The following is a 17,993-nucleotide window of genomic DNA, read 5'->3' as shown; positions in this document are numbered from 1 at the left end:
TACTGTATTTGCTATATAAAACAATCTACTTTCTCCTTTTATAAGAGGTGTGAACTTATAATTGATAATTAATTTCTTTAAGGGTTATTTGAGATGAACAGCTACATTTTCCCTAAACTTTGAGAACATACACCTTACAATCATGAAATAAATAATACATATAATAAATAATACATATTAATGTTGGATATGTAAATTTACATTAGTTATAGATTTAGAAAGAATGCTAAATAGAAGTTCTTAACAGTTAATAAAATTACAGCAAAAAAATTCATACCCCAATAACTGTACTTTCTTCAAAGCTGGTATGAAACTTTGAGAAACAAATTGCAGACACTAATTTAGTAGAGGGAAAATTATTGGAATGATTGACTAGTAACCAGCTAGACTTCTACTTGTTTTAAAACCAAAATAAAATTCCTGTTTCATCAACTGCAACACATGAAGTGCACTGAGGTCTACACAGATACATCATGCCCACACATACCCACTTGTGCACTTGTTCCCAATTCAGTACTTGAGAATGATTATTAGAGGCAGGAAAAATGCTTCATTTTTTCCTACTTAGCAGTTCTAGAAGACCACAGTAATTTTCCATTGCCCAAGTAATTTCTGGGCCAAAAAAACTGAGCCCCTGACCTGCAAATCTTTCCATTTGGCAATAACATGCCTCTCCAGTTTGCACACAGGTACAAATAGAAATAAAATTAAATTTCATTTATATTTCAGTAAGATGCTGGTTTATTCAGGTGTTAATTGGTGAATCAACATTTTGCACTTTCCACATGTACCAAAGTTTTTGCACACACTTCAAAAAGTATTGGATGAAGAGGAAAATAACTCCTTACAGTATCTGCTTTAAAAAAAATATTTTTCTAGTAGGCTTCCTTATTCACTAAACCTATTTAGAGGGCAAATCATTTTCCAGATAAACAAAAGAAGGTTCACAAGCTTAAAGGATCATTAAACTTACAGGAGCTGCAGGGAAGCTGGATGAAAGCTCATATGGTTCCTCTGAGATCCAATGGCCTAATTCCAAAGACCACAGAACCTAAAATAAAATAAGTGGTAAGTAGAATCTTAAAATTTCTAAAATCACCTTTTTGAATGTGTAATTAGAGGTGATAGTACTGTTACAATACCTGGTTTTCTATTTCATTTACCCAAACCAAATCATTGGGCGAAAAATCAATAAATAAGAAAGAAACAATTTTTGCAACTAAAACAACCCATTGAAATATCAGTCATACTTCTATGCACAGCTATATTACATTTTAAAATATTGTGAGGATATTCAAAAAATCAACTATTTTTTAATCACAATACATAGAGCAAAAAATTTGAAAAGGGAAGTCATAATATATCAGTTCTGTTCTCTCAGTTCAGTAATCATTGAATTTCATGAGGTTCCTGTTGGCTCATTTCTCCAGCTTGTCAAAGTCCATCTGAACATGAACATCCATCTGGTGTATTAAACACTCCTCACAGTTTTCCAACATCTGCAAACTTGCTGAGGGTGCATTCTTCCCCATCATCCAGATCATAAATGAAGATGTCAAACAGTACTGGACCCCTACTACTACAAGGATTGTGCAACTATTGCAAAGAATCCACATCACATATATAAATCATCCTGCAAAGAAGAATAACTCAGTTTCTTGCTCTGTGGTAACCTCCTTTGTCAGTGTCCCACTCTAGAGCACCAAAGAAGACTGCAGAACACTGACACTCCAGAAAACACATAATCATTTGTGTGCATCATTTGTGAGCTCTGAAACACTGGACCAATATGATCTTTGGAGACTAGTAATCCTTAAAACTGTGTGCCACTTGCAGAATTCTGTTCCCATCAGGACCAGCACCAAATGTTTAACAGAAAAAACCTACTTTAAATGGTTGTATTTCCAATTTCTGATATTTTTAATTTTTTTGGTAAAACTTTCCCTGAACTACTCCATGCAGCATTTTTTACGGTTTGATTTTCTAAACATTCTTCAGAACAATTTATCATAACTTCCAATTGGTAGACTATAATATTAAAAGCTCCATGGGAGAGTATTCAAATTCCATCCCTTAATTGGTAAAAGCATTGTCTTAATGGGAAAATGGAAAAAGAGAAAGTTCCTATGCCCTTGAGTCATATTACAGGACATTCTAATTTGTAGGCAGCCTAAATTCTGAAGGTCATTCTGATGTAAGATGAAATTCTTTTTTTCATTGATTTTGCAAGTGGTGAGCCATGAAGCTTCTCACAGAGGTAAATCACTGGTATCTTCTTTGCCAAGTTTGCCCACTGTCACTCAATTCAACAACTTTTCCCATTTACAGGTATTTGAGCTTCACAATGTCTCTTCTGTAGTTGCCATCTGGCACCCCTTAAGTTCAAAAAAAGCACTGTTACCAACCAGTGAGACATTCTGTTGCTCCTAGAGCAAGTGAAGTTAACTGAACAAGAAGCAGACATATACCCCCTAAACAGGATATATGGAATTTATCAGAAAGTAAATCCCTGTTTTAGGATAATTATGGCTGTCTCATATCTTCCCTAAATAGCTCTCTAGCCATTTCAAATAGATTAAGTCATTAGCACAGCCATGCACTATTAAACAGTTGTCATTATTCATCTTAGAACAAGCTCAATTTCATCAGTGTCTGAAATTATTCCCATGCTTGATTCACAATGACTGGAATACTCTGCCATACAAATGCACATATTATTAGTTTAAATTTAAATTATAAATTGTTCCCAATTAAAGTTTGTGAACAAGTCTATGAAATATTCCCTGTAGATAAAAACTGGCATTATATATATTGAGCATGGTAAAGTTATCCTTTACAATGTTACAGCTCACTAATGGAAAATTCTAAGCTGAACAAATTGATCATGAACTAGCAATATAAACCTTATAAAATGACCCAATTCCTTTTAAGAAAATAAGTTTCTGTAAAGGGCTCTTTTGCCCCAAATCTATCGCTACAAAGCAGTAAATTGCAAATTCAGTTTTCATAACAAAATTATTTTCTAAATAAGTTCTACAGTTTTCAGTCCAAAGTATCTTATGCCTGATGACTTCCAGGGAAACCAAAAACCTCGACTGTGAACTTCTACAAAAGCTGTTTCCTTGTTTGATGTGACAAGGGATGTCTGACTTGTGAGGAGAGGTGTCCAATTTTGCAGGCTATTGGAAAAGATTTTCTTTGCTGACAATAGAAAGCAGCATATCCTTAGACTTACTGCTAAACTTGATTACAAAACATTCAAAGAATACTATGTTTACTTTTAGAAAAAGCACAATCAAATATTTGAAAATGCAACAGCTGTGCAAAAAGAGAAAATAATTTCTACAGCCATTATATCATACCAAACATAAAAATAAGAGTTAAGTGCATTAATAAATCAATGACCTTTAAAAATATTCAAAACCTAATAATGCATTGCAGTGTTCAGCTAAGAAAAGTATTGTAACTTCTTAAAATATACATTTAAGACTGCAACTTAGGACTGTAAGTTATGAATTTTAGGGTGGTACCTTATAATTTTTTATAATTACTTTCAACAATTTACAATAAGAATATCAAAGCCTCTTGGCTTTATATTTATATCTGCATATATTTATTGAACATAAAAGAAACTTGTAAATGTAATTTCTCTTTTAATCACGATATAAATAGACATATTACATTAAAAAAATTCTTCATAAATAAACTTGAGCAGGAACAGATGTACTGTGCTGTATTACATATACATCACGTCCTTATAGTACCAAAATTATATTTGCATCAAAAGTAGCTGGAAAACAACCTAAATAGATTAAAATATAAACCCAAAAGATTAGTTATGATTAAGTAATCCTACTTCATCTTCCAGGCCAATTCTACAGCAATGACCTTTATCAACCCTTGTAGTATTTACAGAATTTTGTTTAGAAATAAAATTTGTTTGTCTTAACAAAAGATGGATTAATGCTTGTCTATCATGGGTCTGGAATTGAGTACAAAGCCATCGTATCTACTCTCCTAGATAAAAAGAAAATTGGATACTGAGTTCATGAACAGGTCCTGCAGTAAATAATTAGGTCACCACTCACTAAAACATTCAGTTTTCATGAAAACAAAGACAAGAGCTTTCCATTCCAAGTCACTGAAAGTTTGTTTCTGACTTTGGCAAATTTTCAACCAGTTATATTTTCATAGCAACACCAAAAAATGCTTAAGATTCATGAAATTCAAAAAGAAGCTATGATTTGCAATGTTATTCTTAGCTGAATACTTCAGAATGTGTGTTTCTATTGAGAATAAAGAGCTATCTAGAAGTTTTCAAATGCGCAGTTATAAAAGAGTTAACTCAAAGGGTCTGAAAACACACTATTTGGTTAGTTATTATTTAAGGTCTCTCACCTAACTAGTAGCACAGTGCATGATCATATGGTATTTATACTTGAATAATTCATCTTGAAAATGTAAATGGAGTGCTATGAAGGTTAAATGTCTGATGGTAAATTTGGTATTTCTCCAACATCCATCTCTAAAAATAACATTTTAAGTTTTTCTCAGAAGAAAAAAAACACTTTACTCTAAATTATGTCCACAAGTCAAAAGGCAGAGGTAAATATATTTACTGACTAATTTTCTACTGAATTCCTTAATTCTGGCTAAGTAAGGCTTCAGTTTTCTCATCTCTAGTTAACCAGTTTGGGCAAAAAGATGGCAAAAGTACTTGGTCATCTTATGGCCAAATGGCCATTGACACAATATGAAATAAGAAAATGAAGCACTTACATCATATGATTCAAAGATTTAAACAGGTGAAGATATATTTTTTTAAAAGGTTCAAAGCACTGTTTTAATTCAGTTAAATACATAAATAAACAAATAAATAAATTGAGGGAATATACATTTATGGGAAAAGTTGGACCTAGTCTCTGTGAAAGAGATAAGCACAGTTCTAAAAATATTAAAAATAGCAATCTTCCAGATAAGCAGATACTATAAGATCAAACCTGATCTGGAGATCTGAAGTTCATCCCTAGTTCTTTCTCATGCATCTCTCTTAGTAACTTCAGAATTTTGTCTAAATAGCAGCTCAATAAAATGAGTGAAAACAGCATCAGCATTTGATCCAATAACATCTACAGGGACAAACTAATCCTTGAAACAATTTCATTCAACTTATTGGCATTATAGAGGGATATAGATGATCCCAGGATGAGTCTACGAGGCAGACCATAAGACAGGAGGACAACATTTCCAATCAATACTGCTCTATGAAGAGCATAGGTAGATATTTTCACCATGTATTTGTTCACAGAAGTGCAGGGAATATAATGGACAATGAAATTCTAGGAGAGCACTTGTTGGAATACTGAGAAACTATTTTGTAGTACTTATCTCTAGCTATCTTTGTAGTTATTTGAAGTTTTTTCTCAAGAAGAAGGCAGCTTTCACGTTTGAGCACCCTGGTATGAAAAAGTAACTTATGACAATTACTTTGTAACTTGTTTAATGCTCCATACAAAGCTGAGTGTGGGACAGATAATTCAGTGTATTTAATTAATAGATGCAAAGAATCATATAGTAGGCTGGAATGAGTCTGTGGAGATGTTCTTCTCCAAAACCCCTGCTCAAATATGCTCCTCTTAATGCAGCCAAGGATGCTATTAGTTTTCTTTTGCCACGAAGGCACATTACTGGATCCTTAAGGTGGCCAAAGATGCAAACCCTCTATTCCAAGGAAATTAATCACCAAGACCTTCTGAAAAACCTGAAGTATACAACAAGAACTTCAGATAACTGCATATATATCATACAGGACAAGCTTCATACTGGAAAGTGCCAGACATCTTGAAAACAAAAAGGCAGCAGTTTATTTTCCACCCAACAAGTAAATTTTAAAGCATTTATAAGAAAGAGGAAACCACGAAATTTAGTTATTCAACAACCCTTTTCTGTATAAGATGAAGAGCTATTTCCATATAAATTTCACCATCTATGTTTATAGCTCTGGAAACATGAGGAAAGCTGAGAAACTGTCATCTGCAATGTCAGACTGAGTGGTTAATCTCTATTATTACAGTGAGCAATTGAGATGGATTAAGCTGGGCTGACAGATAAGTTCCCCACCCACTCACCACTATTCCTATTATACATTTTTTCCCATTTGCAGTGAAATATCTAAGAATTTCCCTTTATTTTTTCCAATGCTGAACACAATACATGTTTCAGGACATAAGAGAAATATATCAGTACATAGAAAGTTCAATAATGTGAGTTGGCTAAGGTTGAGCAGAAATTAGTCTGTCCAAAAATAATGCATGGGACATGAGTTTCTCATCCATGAGATAAGTCCTCTTTCTAAGCTAGATAATGAGGTACAACACAGGAATATTTTGGTTAAATTAAGCACTGAACAATTGTAACTAACTCACAAATTTTCACACAGACAAATTTCATCTAATTGAACTAACTCTAAGTAAGCCTGAATAACTGAACATTGGCACCACTGCAGGTAGCATGGACACAAACATAGTTGATATTTCAGCTATACAAACTAAATTTAATTTATTGTGTAGTAAAGTTAGAAACATTTCTTACCCATTCATAAGAAACAATCCAACACCCACGAGCAATTCCCAGCATAACATTCAAGGTACGACGAGGACTCCCAGTAACTACATGACTTGTTGTTTCACACACTTCATTTGAGAACAAAAAGTCTCCAAGTTTCTTCACAACCTGAATTACTGTATTTTGCTTACTAAAAAAGAAGAAAAGATAAAAAAGCCCACACAACATTGAATGGAGGAAGGCAGAATTATAAAATCATATACATACACTGCAAATTAATTCAAATTCACCTCATTTCTTTCCCCACTAAACATTTTTTATCCTTTTCTCACTAAGCCTCTACCTATTTACTAGCCCTAAATTCATTATCCTCTCCAGAGTCCTAACAGACCCTCTTCCACTATCACACAATCACATCTACTTGCACATCAAAGCCCTTTTGCCCCCCATCTATCTTGTCTGTTTAAATAAAAGCTTTTGAGTGCAGAATTATCCATTATGTTGTTTGTGTACAATGCCCAACACAACAGAGCCCAATCCTTTGTTTCTTTTATAGTACTATAAAAAATATTACCAAGGAATGTAAACATGTAGACACAGCACATTTAACAGGTTTTCATTAAGAAGCCCCAGATTTTCAGCATCTGAATAATGTTGTGTCTAAATTTAGAAAAGTCCTAAAGTTCTATCTGGCTTGCAACCTACACATCTATGCCAATGTTTCAATTAAAAATTCACTTATCCTTAAATACAATTATAATGAAATACATAAAATTAGATCTACATTCCAGAATGGCCATCTCTAACTGGAATTCTAACTTGAGCTTTCTACGTAGCTATGCAGGAGCACATAAATAAATAATTATGAAAACAGGAGGACCTTGGTATCACAAGAGAAAAGCTGTTGCATGATAACAATTTACTGTTTTTATTAATGATTATTTTTACAATTATAAATGATCCTTAAAGATCTGTAAAATAAAGCAAAATTCCGGTGGCCTCTCTACTCCCCAAACTAACTTGGAAATGTCCATGCAACACAAGAGAAAGCAGTTAGTCCCAATTTTGAACACAGCTGCACTATCACAGTGGTGATCCTTTAAGGCAAAACTTCTGAGGTAATCACAAACACAATGCAAGTGCACTCAGAGCACGTCCAGAAGCCTTTGGGGTTGCTTCATTCTCACTACATTTAGCTCCACAGAAAGGAAGTCTGGTAGAACTACCAAAATACCCCAGCTAAATCAAACACTACTTAACAGAATCCCAACAAAACTGAAAAAAAAAATCTTCACAAAAATTGGAGCAATCATTTTTCAAGAAGTCTAAAACAAAAAAATGAATAGTGAAAACAGTGCAGCAAATTAATGTCACAATTAAATCAAAAGGTGATATTGCATGTTGACATATTATAAAAAAATCCAGTGGCTAACCCTCTCTCTGGTATGAATTCTGGCCTTGGTTTTATAGCTTTGATTGTTACTAGAATTCTTAGTATTCCCTTTTCATTTTGTGAGCTTTAGCTTGATATAGCCTACAAGTGAATGTTTTTTTCAACACTGCAACTCATAGGGGCTGGCCCTGCCCAGACTGCAAGCTCCGTGCTTTACCTGAACCTTTTCTAAATTCTTCCTGTGTCTACACAAAATTCCTCACAAGGAGAAGAAAATTTTTTTGTTGTACAAGTCTTGAATCGAAGATGTCTTACAAACTGCAGAGAAAACTCACCAGTTTAGACTTAAGACAGCTGCAAAAACTGGTGGATGAAAATTTACAGCAAAATTTCACTGGATTTTTAAATCAGAAAATTAGATAGCTGTATGGTTGTGAATCAGTGAGCAGCATTTATTATAATCTCTAAACCCAATGCCATGAAACTACTGAACTCATGCATCTTAAAATGCAAATTCTAATGAATCACTTTTGAGGCTGTAGCTACTATTATCTGCACTGTAGTGATGATCCACAGGGATTCTGCACTGCATGACTTGTGAGGTTCATTTTATAGTCCTGGTGTTACTAGCATCCAGTCACATTAAATAGAAGAAAAATATTAATTCTCTTTTATGTTTCTGACATATATAAGTACACTTGTTAATAGCTATTGATAACCTTTTACAAAAAACTTCTGAAAGCATAGCCACTAAGTGCTGTTTCTGAGTATTTATTTCTATGTAACTGTCAACATTTAGTTACAGTAAACCTGAAACAGATTTTTGGGTTGTATAAATATCTTGAGTTTTGAAAAAGAATTCAAAAACTGTAAGTAAGTGTAGTATAAAATGTGGAATCGTGTTTTTGTTGGATGTTCCTTATGCTTTAAGACTTTTAAGAGAATGATAAGAGCATGCCAGAAAATTATTAACTCTCTCCTAAAATATGCAGTGGCAGCTGCTTCTAATGTCCTGAAACGAAGTCAGTAGAAAGCCTACAACTGATATTTATTCTGCAACTATTCGTATGAAATAAAACATTTTAAACTGATGTTTCAGATTATGACTTTTTAATTACAAATAATTAAAATGTATGCTGAAAAGGCTGTGTTGGGCTGAACCATTTACTACATATAACTACTATGTACATTTCCTTCAGATAAGTTCAAAACTTGCTTAAGAGTTTAGTTTTATTGCTCTGAAGCTCTGTTGATCTCACCTATGGAACTACTTCAGTCTCCACCAGAGAAACAAAAACTTATATATACAGTGCAAATAACAACAAAATATATATGTACAAACAAGTTTCTAGCAAGAATTCAAATTGAAATAAAGTGCAGAGCCCAAAGATAAATTTAATTTTCTATAAGCATAAAAAATTTATCAATATTCAAATTTAAATGGTAGGCTAAATAAAGAATCAAAATGCTTAATACTTACTCAGGAGACATACTTGTCATAACTAGTGTCCTTGTTGGCTAGAGACATGAAAGAAACAAGAAAACATAAAAAATCTGAAAAAAAAAATACTTTGAAAAAAGCCCCTTAAATTAGAAAATGTTATGTTAAAAGGTGCAAACTACTTCATAACTATACAATCACCTGGGGAAAAGTCTGTACTAATTAACACATATCCTAGAAATACTAAACTTTGAGGATATGGAAGGAAGGAAAACCCTTCAATCATGTTTTATGTCAAAGCATACAGTATAGCAAAAGACAGGAATGTAAGCTTTTTTAGTAAAAGCAAAATGCAAAGGATTTCCAGCCTAGGATGCCACAGAAATAAGGACAGTATTGGTCTCCTTAGTTTTCATCAGATGGAAAGGAAAAGGAAGATTACCCACAACAAAGAAAACGTGCAATTTATAATTCCAGTTTCTTCCAAAAGAAAGGTAGAAACTGCTTCAGAAACAAGAAATATAATTTTAATGGTTTTTATTTTGATACTGTATTTTGGGGGGGTTTTGGCACAACTTCTGTATTACATGTCAAGGTTAAATAAACATTCTTTCAACTCTTCGATATTTTCTAGTGAATAAAAGTTGTCCAAGTAATATCACAAACAGGACATACTCAAAGAATACAGCAATCTTCAAAATCAAAAATCTTCAAAAATCAGCAATTCTCAGACACCTTAAACAGCAGTCCTCCCTTCTCCTGCAATACTCCCCATAGCTTTTGTGAGAAGCAGGAATACTTGCCCCATATGGACTTAAAATAAGCTTGGGAAGAATTATTATTACAGAGGCCAGAAGAGGAGGAAGTTCATCACCACTGACTATGAAAGCCTCCAGTATGCACAAAGGCAGGACAGAACATCAATTTTAGCAGCATCAGAGAAATACATAACTACATAGAACATGGTCATTAAAAAACATATGTAAGAAGAGGTTTTGATCATCTTAGTTAAGAATTACTCATAGCTACATAAACATGCACAAATATATATATATATACAAACATTTTGATTTTGTAGGAAAAAGAGACTGAATTTTATACAATGATTTCAAAAAAGGTCTTCTAATTTTCAAAATCAGTATATGAATTTAAATTACTGCTCCATATAGCTACTGCTCCATATGAAATACTAACTCCCACTTCTGTCCCCCAGTATATTACCATGACCACAAGTGATAAACTCCCAAAGTATCCACTAAAATACAGTTTCTTTTGGATAATGCACTTTTGGATAATGAGGTAAGAGTACAAAAATATTTCTAATTGGGAGCAAAGGCAAAAAAAAAAAATAAAAATCAGGGCAATTCATTTTACCGAGTAATGAATCAAAGAACAGAAGAGAGAAATCTGCTGCAATTCCATCTGACCTCTGTTATCAGTACAGAAGAGTTCTCTATTGAACAACCAAGTAATCTCTCACATTTAAGAAAAGAGCTGGAAATACCCATGTAGACTATTAGACTAACTAATAATGTGCACCATGACTAATCATTATATGAACACTCTTTGCATAAATAGAACACATACCCTTAACAACACGGATTAAAGATAACACAAGTAGTAATAATTTCAACATACACATGGCAATTTCTTTGTGGCTGTGTCCATTTAAAAACCACAAAATCCAGATACTATTTAAGTCTTCAGAAGTAACATAATGCAGCATAATCAATAATTTTTAAGATTAATAATAAACATGCACTGAGACCACACTATGTAAGTGCTACAATACTTCTAACTGACCATGTATACAATGTGAAAATATGAAGCAAATAACAATAAAACAAAATAAAAATTCAAAAGAAAAAGGATGAAACTTTTGCATTGAAATATTTGAAAGAAATTCTATGCAGTAGTTTTGGAAATACAAGTGTCCAAATTCTATCTTGTTGCCAGCAATACTTACTGATGATGTCTCACTCTACTGTTAGTCTGATAGCTAAAAAGAATATGCATTTATCTTGGTCAAATTTGGTTCTATTCTTAGCCAAAAGAATTTCTACTGCATTACTTCCAACTCCAAAAAAGCAGTCAGATTTAATTGCTCTTGAAAGTTCCAACTCAATTCTACACTGGACTTTTATATGCAAAGATCTGAACAAAAGTAATGACAATGCAACAATATATGTCAAATATATCTATCATAACATATTAGTATTAAGTTATATGCACTCAAAATTTGACAATAAACACTAAAAAAAGACATCTAGTAACACATTGAGTAAGGGCTCTTGTGGCAAAAGGACCCCACATTACTGCACAGGTTAGATCAGATGATTAAAATCAGATGTGAGGCCACATTATTATGAGTCTATGCCTCATACTGTCTTAATATACATTGTAGGAACTCCATACACTCATGAGCATTAAAGGACTCTGGGATGTAACAGTCTGGGAAGGCAAAAAACAGGGCTTAAATACAAGGTTTTGCTTGGCTCTGTCCAGTCTTTTTGGGTGGAAAAACTCATCTACATCAAATGTGTATGTTTCAGCATGGTCATGACATTCTCCTCTATTACCTGAAGCCAGGCCTCATTGCTATCACAATCAAGCTTCTTGCCTAAAAGTCTGGAGTTAAATCCACACACAGCAATTGCACTAAGTTCTTGAGAGTGTTTGTCTAGTATTAGCTCTAAAGTAGATCTTGATGTGTCAGTTCAGAATGTGCAGAAAAATATCCTTCCTCGCAATTTTTATAAATGCTATGAAAGTATTACTAATCATACCACTATTTTTGCCAAACTTGGCTTAAAAAGAAGCAATAAACTATGGCCAGTGCAGCTTGAGATCCTACAGCTGCTTCTTCAACTTCAGAGCAGATATGTTTGTTAGGAGTTCCTTAATACCATGTCTATAGGTAAGTAAAAATAGTGGATCCACACAAATCAGGAAATCTACAGCCTGTCCTGACCTTACCCTGCAAGGTCAGCTTTTGAATTGTAGCTTTTATGTTACAACACATTGTGTACAAGATGATGCAGTGAGAATTTTGAACAAATGTCTTGTCAGTGCACTTCGAAGTGGTTCAGAGACTCAAGAATGCAGAAGGGTGCACACAAAATGTAGAAATTGGAAATAAATTTAATTTCTTCCAAGCTACTATTTCATTTGCATTCAGAACTGCATATTTTTGCAAGTTAAAGGTCATTTGCTAAGCAGACAATATTTTGTTTTATTGCTTCAATAAGACAAGCAGTACTCTTTAATTACAGTTACCAAGTAGAAAACTTAGCCAAACTATGTTCTAATTTTCAGTTCTACATTTTTCAAGTTAATTGCTTTCTCCCCCACCCCCTACTATGCAATTTTTCTTCTGTGCTTTTTGTGTCTGTTTTATTTTACATGTTGCTTTTATTGAAAAAAAAAGTTAGCATTTACTTTTCTGACCAGCAAAAAGACATCTGGTGAGCATCATTATGAGTTCTAATGCATGTTTGTAGCAGGATTATTATTAATAAAACACTGGAAAAGGTGGTATTAAGTTAACTGGTCCTTTTATTTATCATTAATCTCTGAATCCTGAAGAGTTGCATATCCATACACTGAATCAGAGCACACGCTTCTTTCAGAATTATTTTTGAGGTCTGGAATTCAGACTTCATTATAAATGACAGCTTCAGCTTTCCTTTATATATTTCTTTAGAAGTACTGTTGCATTAAGTACTTTAGTGTCTGCCAACAACAAGATTTTTCTAAGTCATCTGAAATATAGAACATTCATTTCAGTAGCTAGAAGGAAACAGCATTTGTAAATCTCCCCAGTACTTAAAAGTGATAATTCCTATTTGTTAACTGACCTACACCACAAAAGAGGTATCCAACCTCAAAATGTATTCCTTCTGTCTTCTAAATTTGAGCTCGTGTTTCTTGGAGCTGAAGGACAAGATAAAAAAGTCCTGCTTTGTACAACCTGCTTTTCAAGAAGGTGAACTCAAACTTTGCTTTGTAAAGCATGTCATGAGTTCTTCTTCATAAGTGACAAATGAATAAAAATGAGACCATAAAATGTTTTCCCAGACTAGTTCTCAAGAATGAAGTGTATTCATGCAAAGAATTGATTTGACAGGAATAGGTTTAAATTTGTCACTGGTTAAATTCCAGCCTATGTACATTAGATCTTATTTTATCTTTGTATCAAGAACCCAGGTCTCAAATATTTTTCAAGAAATTATTTCAACTAAAGGACTTTTAAATTGTCTATTATTTAGTCCAAGGTCTTCTCTTGTGCCTTAGGGTTGACTGAAGTTCTGAAAGAAATAAGCCTCAGAGTAGTCTCAAACTCAGATACATGTTTTAGTGGAGTGAAATAGGAGATCTTCAACTTCAGGACTCAACAAGATACCCTAAGTAGTTTGGCCAATATACAAGGGATAAAGAACTTTTGGAGGCAGGCAGGAAGAAAACAGTACATTTGTGAGCAAAGACAGTTTAAGGAAGAGTATATTATACTATTTTATAATCTTCAAATCCCTTTTTTTCTCTGGCTATTGTAGGTCTATCAGATGGTTTTGAAATTGCTTTACTAGCCTTATACTCAATTTTGTTCTCTACATTACTGCATTTCAGAAGTAATAATCTTCAGTCTTATTAGTATATGAACCAAAAGGCAGAGCTGTAGGTAGCATAGGAATATTAAAAAATAAGGTTAATTTCACGCTGCTTGTATTTAAGAAGATTGCAAGAAGAGGACCCAAAACTTTAAGGCTGTTTATAGAAACAATTTATAAGTAGTACTACATTAATTTATTCAAGTAATTGTGGCTCATAGCTGAAAATAACTGGTAATTGTAATGAATGATAACTATTCAGTATTTTTAAACAGCAATTATTCAAAGCTGTAATTTAGTTTCTGGCTGGCCTTTCTCTTATCAGTCCTTTGATACTGATATTTTGAGTCACCATTGTGAGTCATTGGGCAGAAGAACTTAGGCATAAAGATACATTTCCCTTGTGCAGACTGTAAGCATGGAACCATTTTAAGAGGGAAAGAACCATTTCGCATCGCCCCAACTGTTACATGGTGGGTTTGCACAATTGTTAGCAGTGTAAGGTTAATTCGGATAGTTGAAGTCCTCTGGAGACTGCCAACTATTCAACAATGGCAGGGATTCGAGGTGAAGATGTTTGCAGGCCAAAAGACTCAATCCAGGATTTATGTTAATTTTGGGTTAAGAGAAAAGATTTTTAACTTCAGTAAATACTTTGCTGACAAGACTGTAACCCACTTGATGGTAATCAACAGCCTGACTTAAAGCTTTTACAGCCTTCTAAACCACATGGTAAACAAATGGACAAAATTTACTTCATGCTTTTAAGTGCAACAGCAATATCAGGAAGGGTATAATAATAATTTTTTAAAAACCCACATAGACTTTTTTGAGTATCTTGAAGGAAGGAAATATGTGAAACACAAAAGATTTTTGTAGTGCATATGTAATGTGTTGCAAGATTTTTTCCCGTTTGACTGATTGCATATTTATATTTCTGTTCCACACAGATTTGTTTGTCATAATTCAATTCTACAAAGATCACACCAATAATCTATCAAAAGTTTAATTTCAATGAAGAAAAGGATGGAGAATGGAAATGGAAATTTCCAAAGGACGGAAGTTTGTCAAATTATTAAAAAAAAATCTTAATGAGGAAACATCAAATGCTGACAAAAAGGAGTTTAGGAAATCTTTTATTCAGATTGATTTCCAACAATTTTCAAGATCTGCAAGACTACAATTTAGAAAGGAGACCCATAAACAAAAGGATTTCCAGTAGAGTTATGCCAGATACCAATAGGTTTATGTAGGCTGCTCATTTTTCCAAAAGTTAAATTTAAAAAAAAAAAAAAAAAAAAAAAAAAGAGGATCTAAGCAGCAGTTGCTTTTCCTCCTGATAGTTGCTGATTCCAAGAGGGAAAACAGTTTCAGTTTTACAGTTATTCTCTGCCAAACCAGCTGCAGACCAGTGGATTATGTGGTTTTCTGGCATGATGGTTGTGAACACAGTGCATATCAAAATCAGAAAAGAACAGCATAGATACATATCTTCAGCAATGAGGTATGCTTCAAGCATGGACTCTGTGGTCTGACTTCTTGCACAACGTTTCTGTACTGTCCCCCCTCATGCTCTGAGCCAGAAAGCCACATTTGCTTTTTGCACCTAAGCCTTCCTTCCACCATTAAATACAAGAGTGCTACAGACTTTTATTTAAAAGGATGGAGATGACATAAATGTACTTCAAATTTGAGATTCCAGGATTTTACTCTTGGTGCTTATCCTTATCTACCATTCACTATAGATAGATCTTGATCAATTTCCTACTTGCCTAAAATAAGTAACAAAAAGATGTTCTGAATTAATGTGAAGCTGCATAAACAGTCTCTTAATCAAAACTCACCAAGCCTACCAGCTTTCTGGGAAAAAAAAGAAACAGCGAAATGGGTTTTTTTCCTTAATTTTATGAAGACAAAAAATTTCAAAACTCTCCACCTACTTAAGCCTCTATGTCTTTTAGAAGAAGGTTCTAAAAAATAACCAATGTGTTAATCTGTCAAGCAAACAAAAATTTAGTGACAATTTTATATAAAAAATTGGGGAAATTCAGTTCCTGGATCTTTCCTATCCTGCCTTCTAAGATGACAAACCACCTCAGGTTTCATTGTCACATCACATTTCCAGTGTTCCAAACAACAACACATACAAGAGTGTGAACAGCAGCTGCAAGTGTCCCTGGAACAACAGGAAACAGCTTGAGCTGAAAGGAGCATGTGCCTTTTGCCCTAGAAAGGCACTGATTTTAAAAGACACAGTTTTAAAATTAAGCAATAGACCACAGTACTTCAGTAGGTGGTGCCAAATAGCTAATATGAAACCTGTCATAAAGGGAATGATTTCTAGGGACCCATGGTCATAAATCAACCCATTAGCTTCATCTACAGGAGATAATCCCGTCAGGAAAGGTAGCACCCCTAAGGGATGATAACAAAGCTGTTGACATTAGGATATGGCCCAAAGCATGCAATGTAAGGTACAGCAGCAGATGCCAAGGGTATGGCTTCTGTCCTGGAAGCCCTCCACTTGATGTGGGAGAAGTGTGGGGGACAAATTCACTAGCTAGAGAAAGTCCAGAATCAGAATTGCATTGTGAATTTTGAGTGAGAATGGGATTAATCATATAGAAGGATTTTTAAGACTGTCCCAAACCATGGGATTCATAGGCATCCTTCATGGTACTATTCTCTGACCACCCCCATAACAGCAAGCATTTTCCCCAAACCATAAAGGTAGGTAGTTCAGTTTTTTCTTTGTTAATTGTAAGGGAGCTTGCATGCTTCCACCTGGTCTAATTCACTGTCTATTCATTTGTGTCTCAAGTCAGTAACATTTCAAGTATCAGTATTTAAAATATGTACCTATTCAAAGCAACTGCAAGTCAAAACTGGAAGGAAAACATAAAACATGTTGTTCCTGAAACCAATACAATCTAAGACAAGTCTGTGAAAGCCCATATAAAATATGGTCATAAAGTCACTTTCCTGAATGTCTGGCAAGATGCTTCATTTTTTATAGTTACAGATTTTTCCAGAAATTAACATTTGTTTTTCCATGAATAAAGTAATTTTAAAAAGGATTGTGATAACAGGATCTAACAATGGCCTGCTTCATGCTATTTGTTCCACAGCATGAGCTTAGATTGCTTGTAAAAATCTTCTCTCAAAAAATCTCCTAAAGTTCAGTGTTGATGTACCTTCACCCAAATCCAAGAGCTACAGAAATACGAGCCAAGATGAATCTCTTTAAAAACAAAATGGAAGGAATTTCAGTTAAGTCCATACTGTCTTCTTTGTAAAAATATGTTTTTAATCATCCCTCATGATGCTTAACTGGTTTTTTTCACATGGTTACAGAGTTTCTTCTTTTCATTCAGAAAACAGTATTTTTAAGGTTTTTTTTACTTTACAATTTATTCCAATTGCATTTCTAGTGATTTGAGACTTTTGATATGAGACTCCTAGATGCCTTAAAAGATATCCAGCACCTCTCATATCCCTCTAAAAATATAAAACTTTTTTTATTTGAATAAAATGGCAGTTAATTGGTTAATATTAGTCTCTGATCTTTTTAAAGTACAAGATATTTAATTTGTGACATGCAACAGGTGTTGTGATAAATGTAAACTTTTTTGTGACAATAAGCTGTGAAATGAGCACTCAATAGTTCACCACTACTGCAAAGAACTTGTTTGAATACATCTTTGGCTTTAAGATGAATTTTACTTATTTCATTTTGTCCTCCCTATGCAAAGCAACAAAGTACTATGTATCCAATTTCACAGAATAATTGAGAAACACATCACAATGCATAAAGGGTTTACTTTATCCCTGCAATCCACTATCATCAACTCAGATTTCTAGACCAGGGAAGCCACCTGCTGACATTCACAAGCATTAATTGACAGTGTTTATCCTTACCAACTCTGTCTCAAAACTAAGAGCACTGTATGCACTGACTTTGAACACACCAAAAGTCCTGGTTTTGGGA

General features: G+C 33.8%; 1 protein-coding gene across 1 annotated transcript in view; it reads right to left on the bottom strand.

Annotated features, from left to right (window-relative positions):
• The window catches only part of MCPH1 (microcephalin 1), a 120,906-nt gene that overhangs the window by 79,431 nt on the left and 23,482 nt on the right, over window positions 1-17,993 (bottom strand). Inside the window, exons 10-12 of the mRNA XM_071442217.1 lie at window positions 9,438-9,475; window positions 6,592-6,754; window positions 974-1,051 (exon numbers count right to left, since the gene is read on the bottom strand). Of these exons, the coding sequence (XP_071298318.1) occupies window positions 974-1,051; window positions 6,592-6,754; window positions 9,438-9,475 (279 nt within the window). The remainder of the gene's footprint in view (window positions 1-973; window positions 1,052-6,591; window positions 6,755-9,437; window positions 9,476-17,993) is intronic.

This window comes from Agelaius tricolor, unplaced genomic scaffold, assembly GCF_023055355.1.
Source record: "Agelaius tricolor isolate 1412-34295 unplaced genomic scaffold, bAgeTri1.0.p SCAF_1, whole genome shotgun sequence".
Classification (NCBI taxonomy): Eukaryota; Metazoa; Chordata; class Aves; order Passeriformes; family Icteridae; genus Agelaius; species Agelaius tricolor.
Note: the sequence above shows the minus strand (reverse complement) of the source record. Positions and strands in the feature narration are given on the sequence as shown.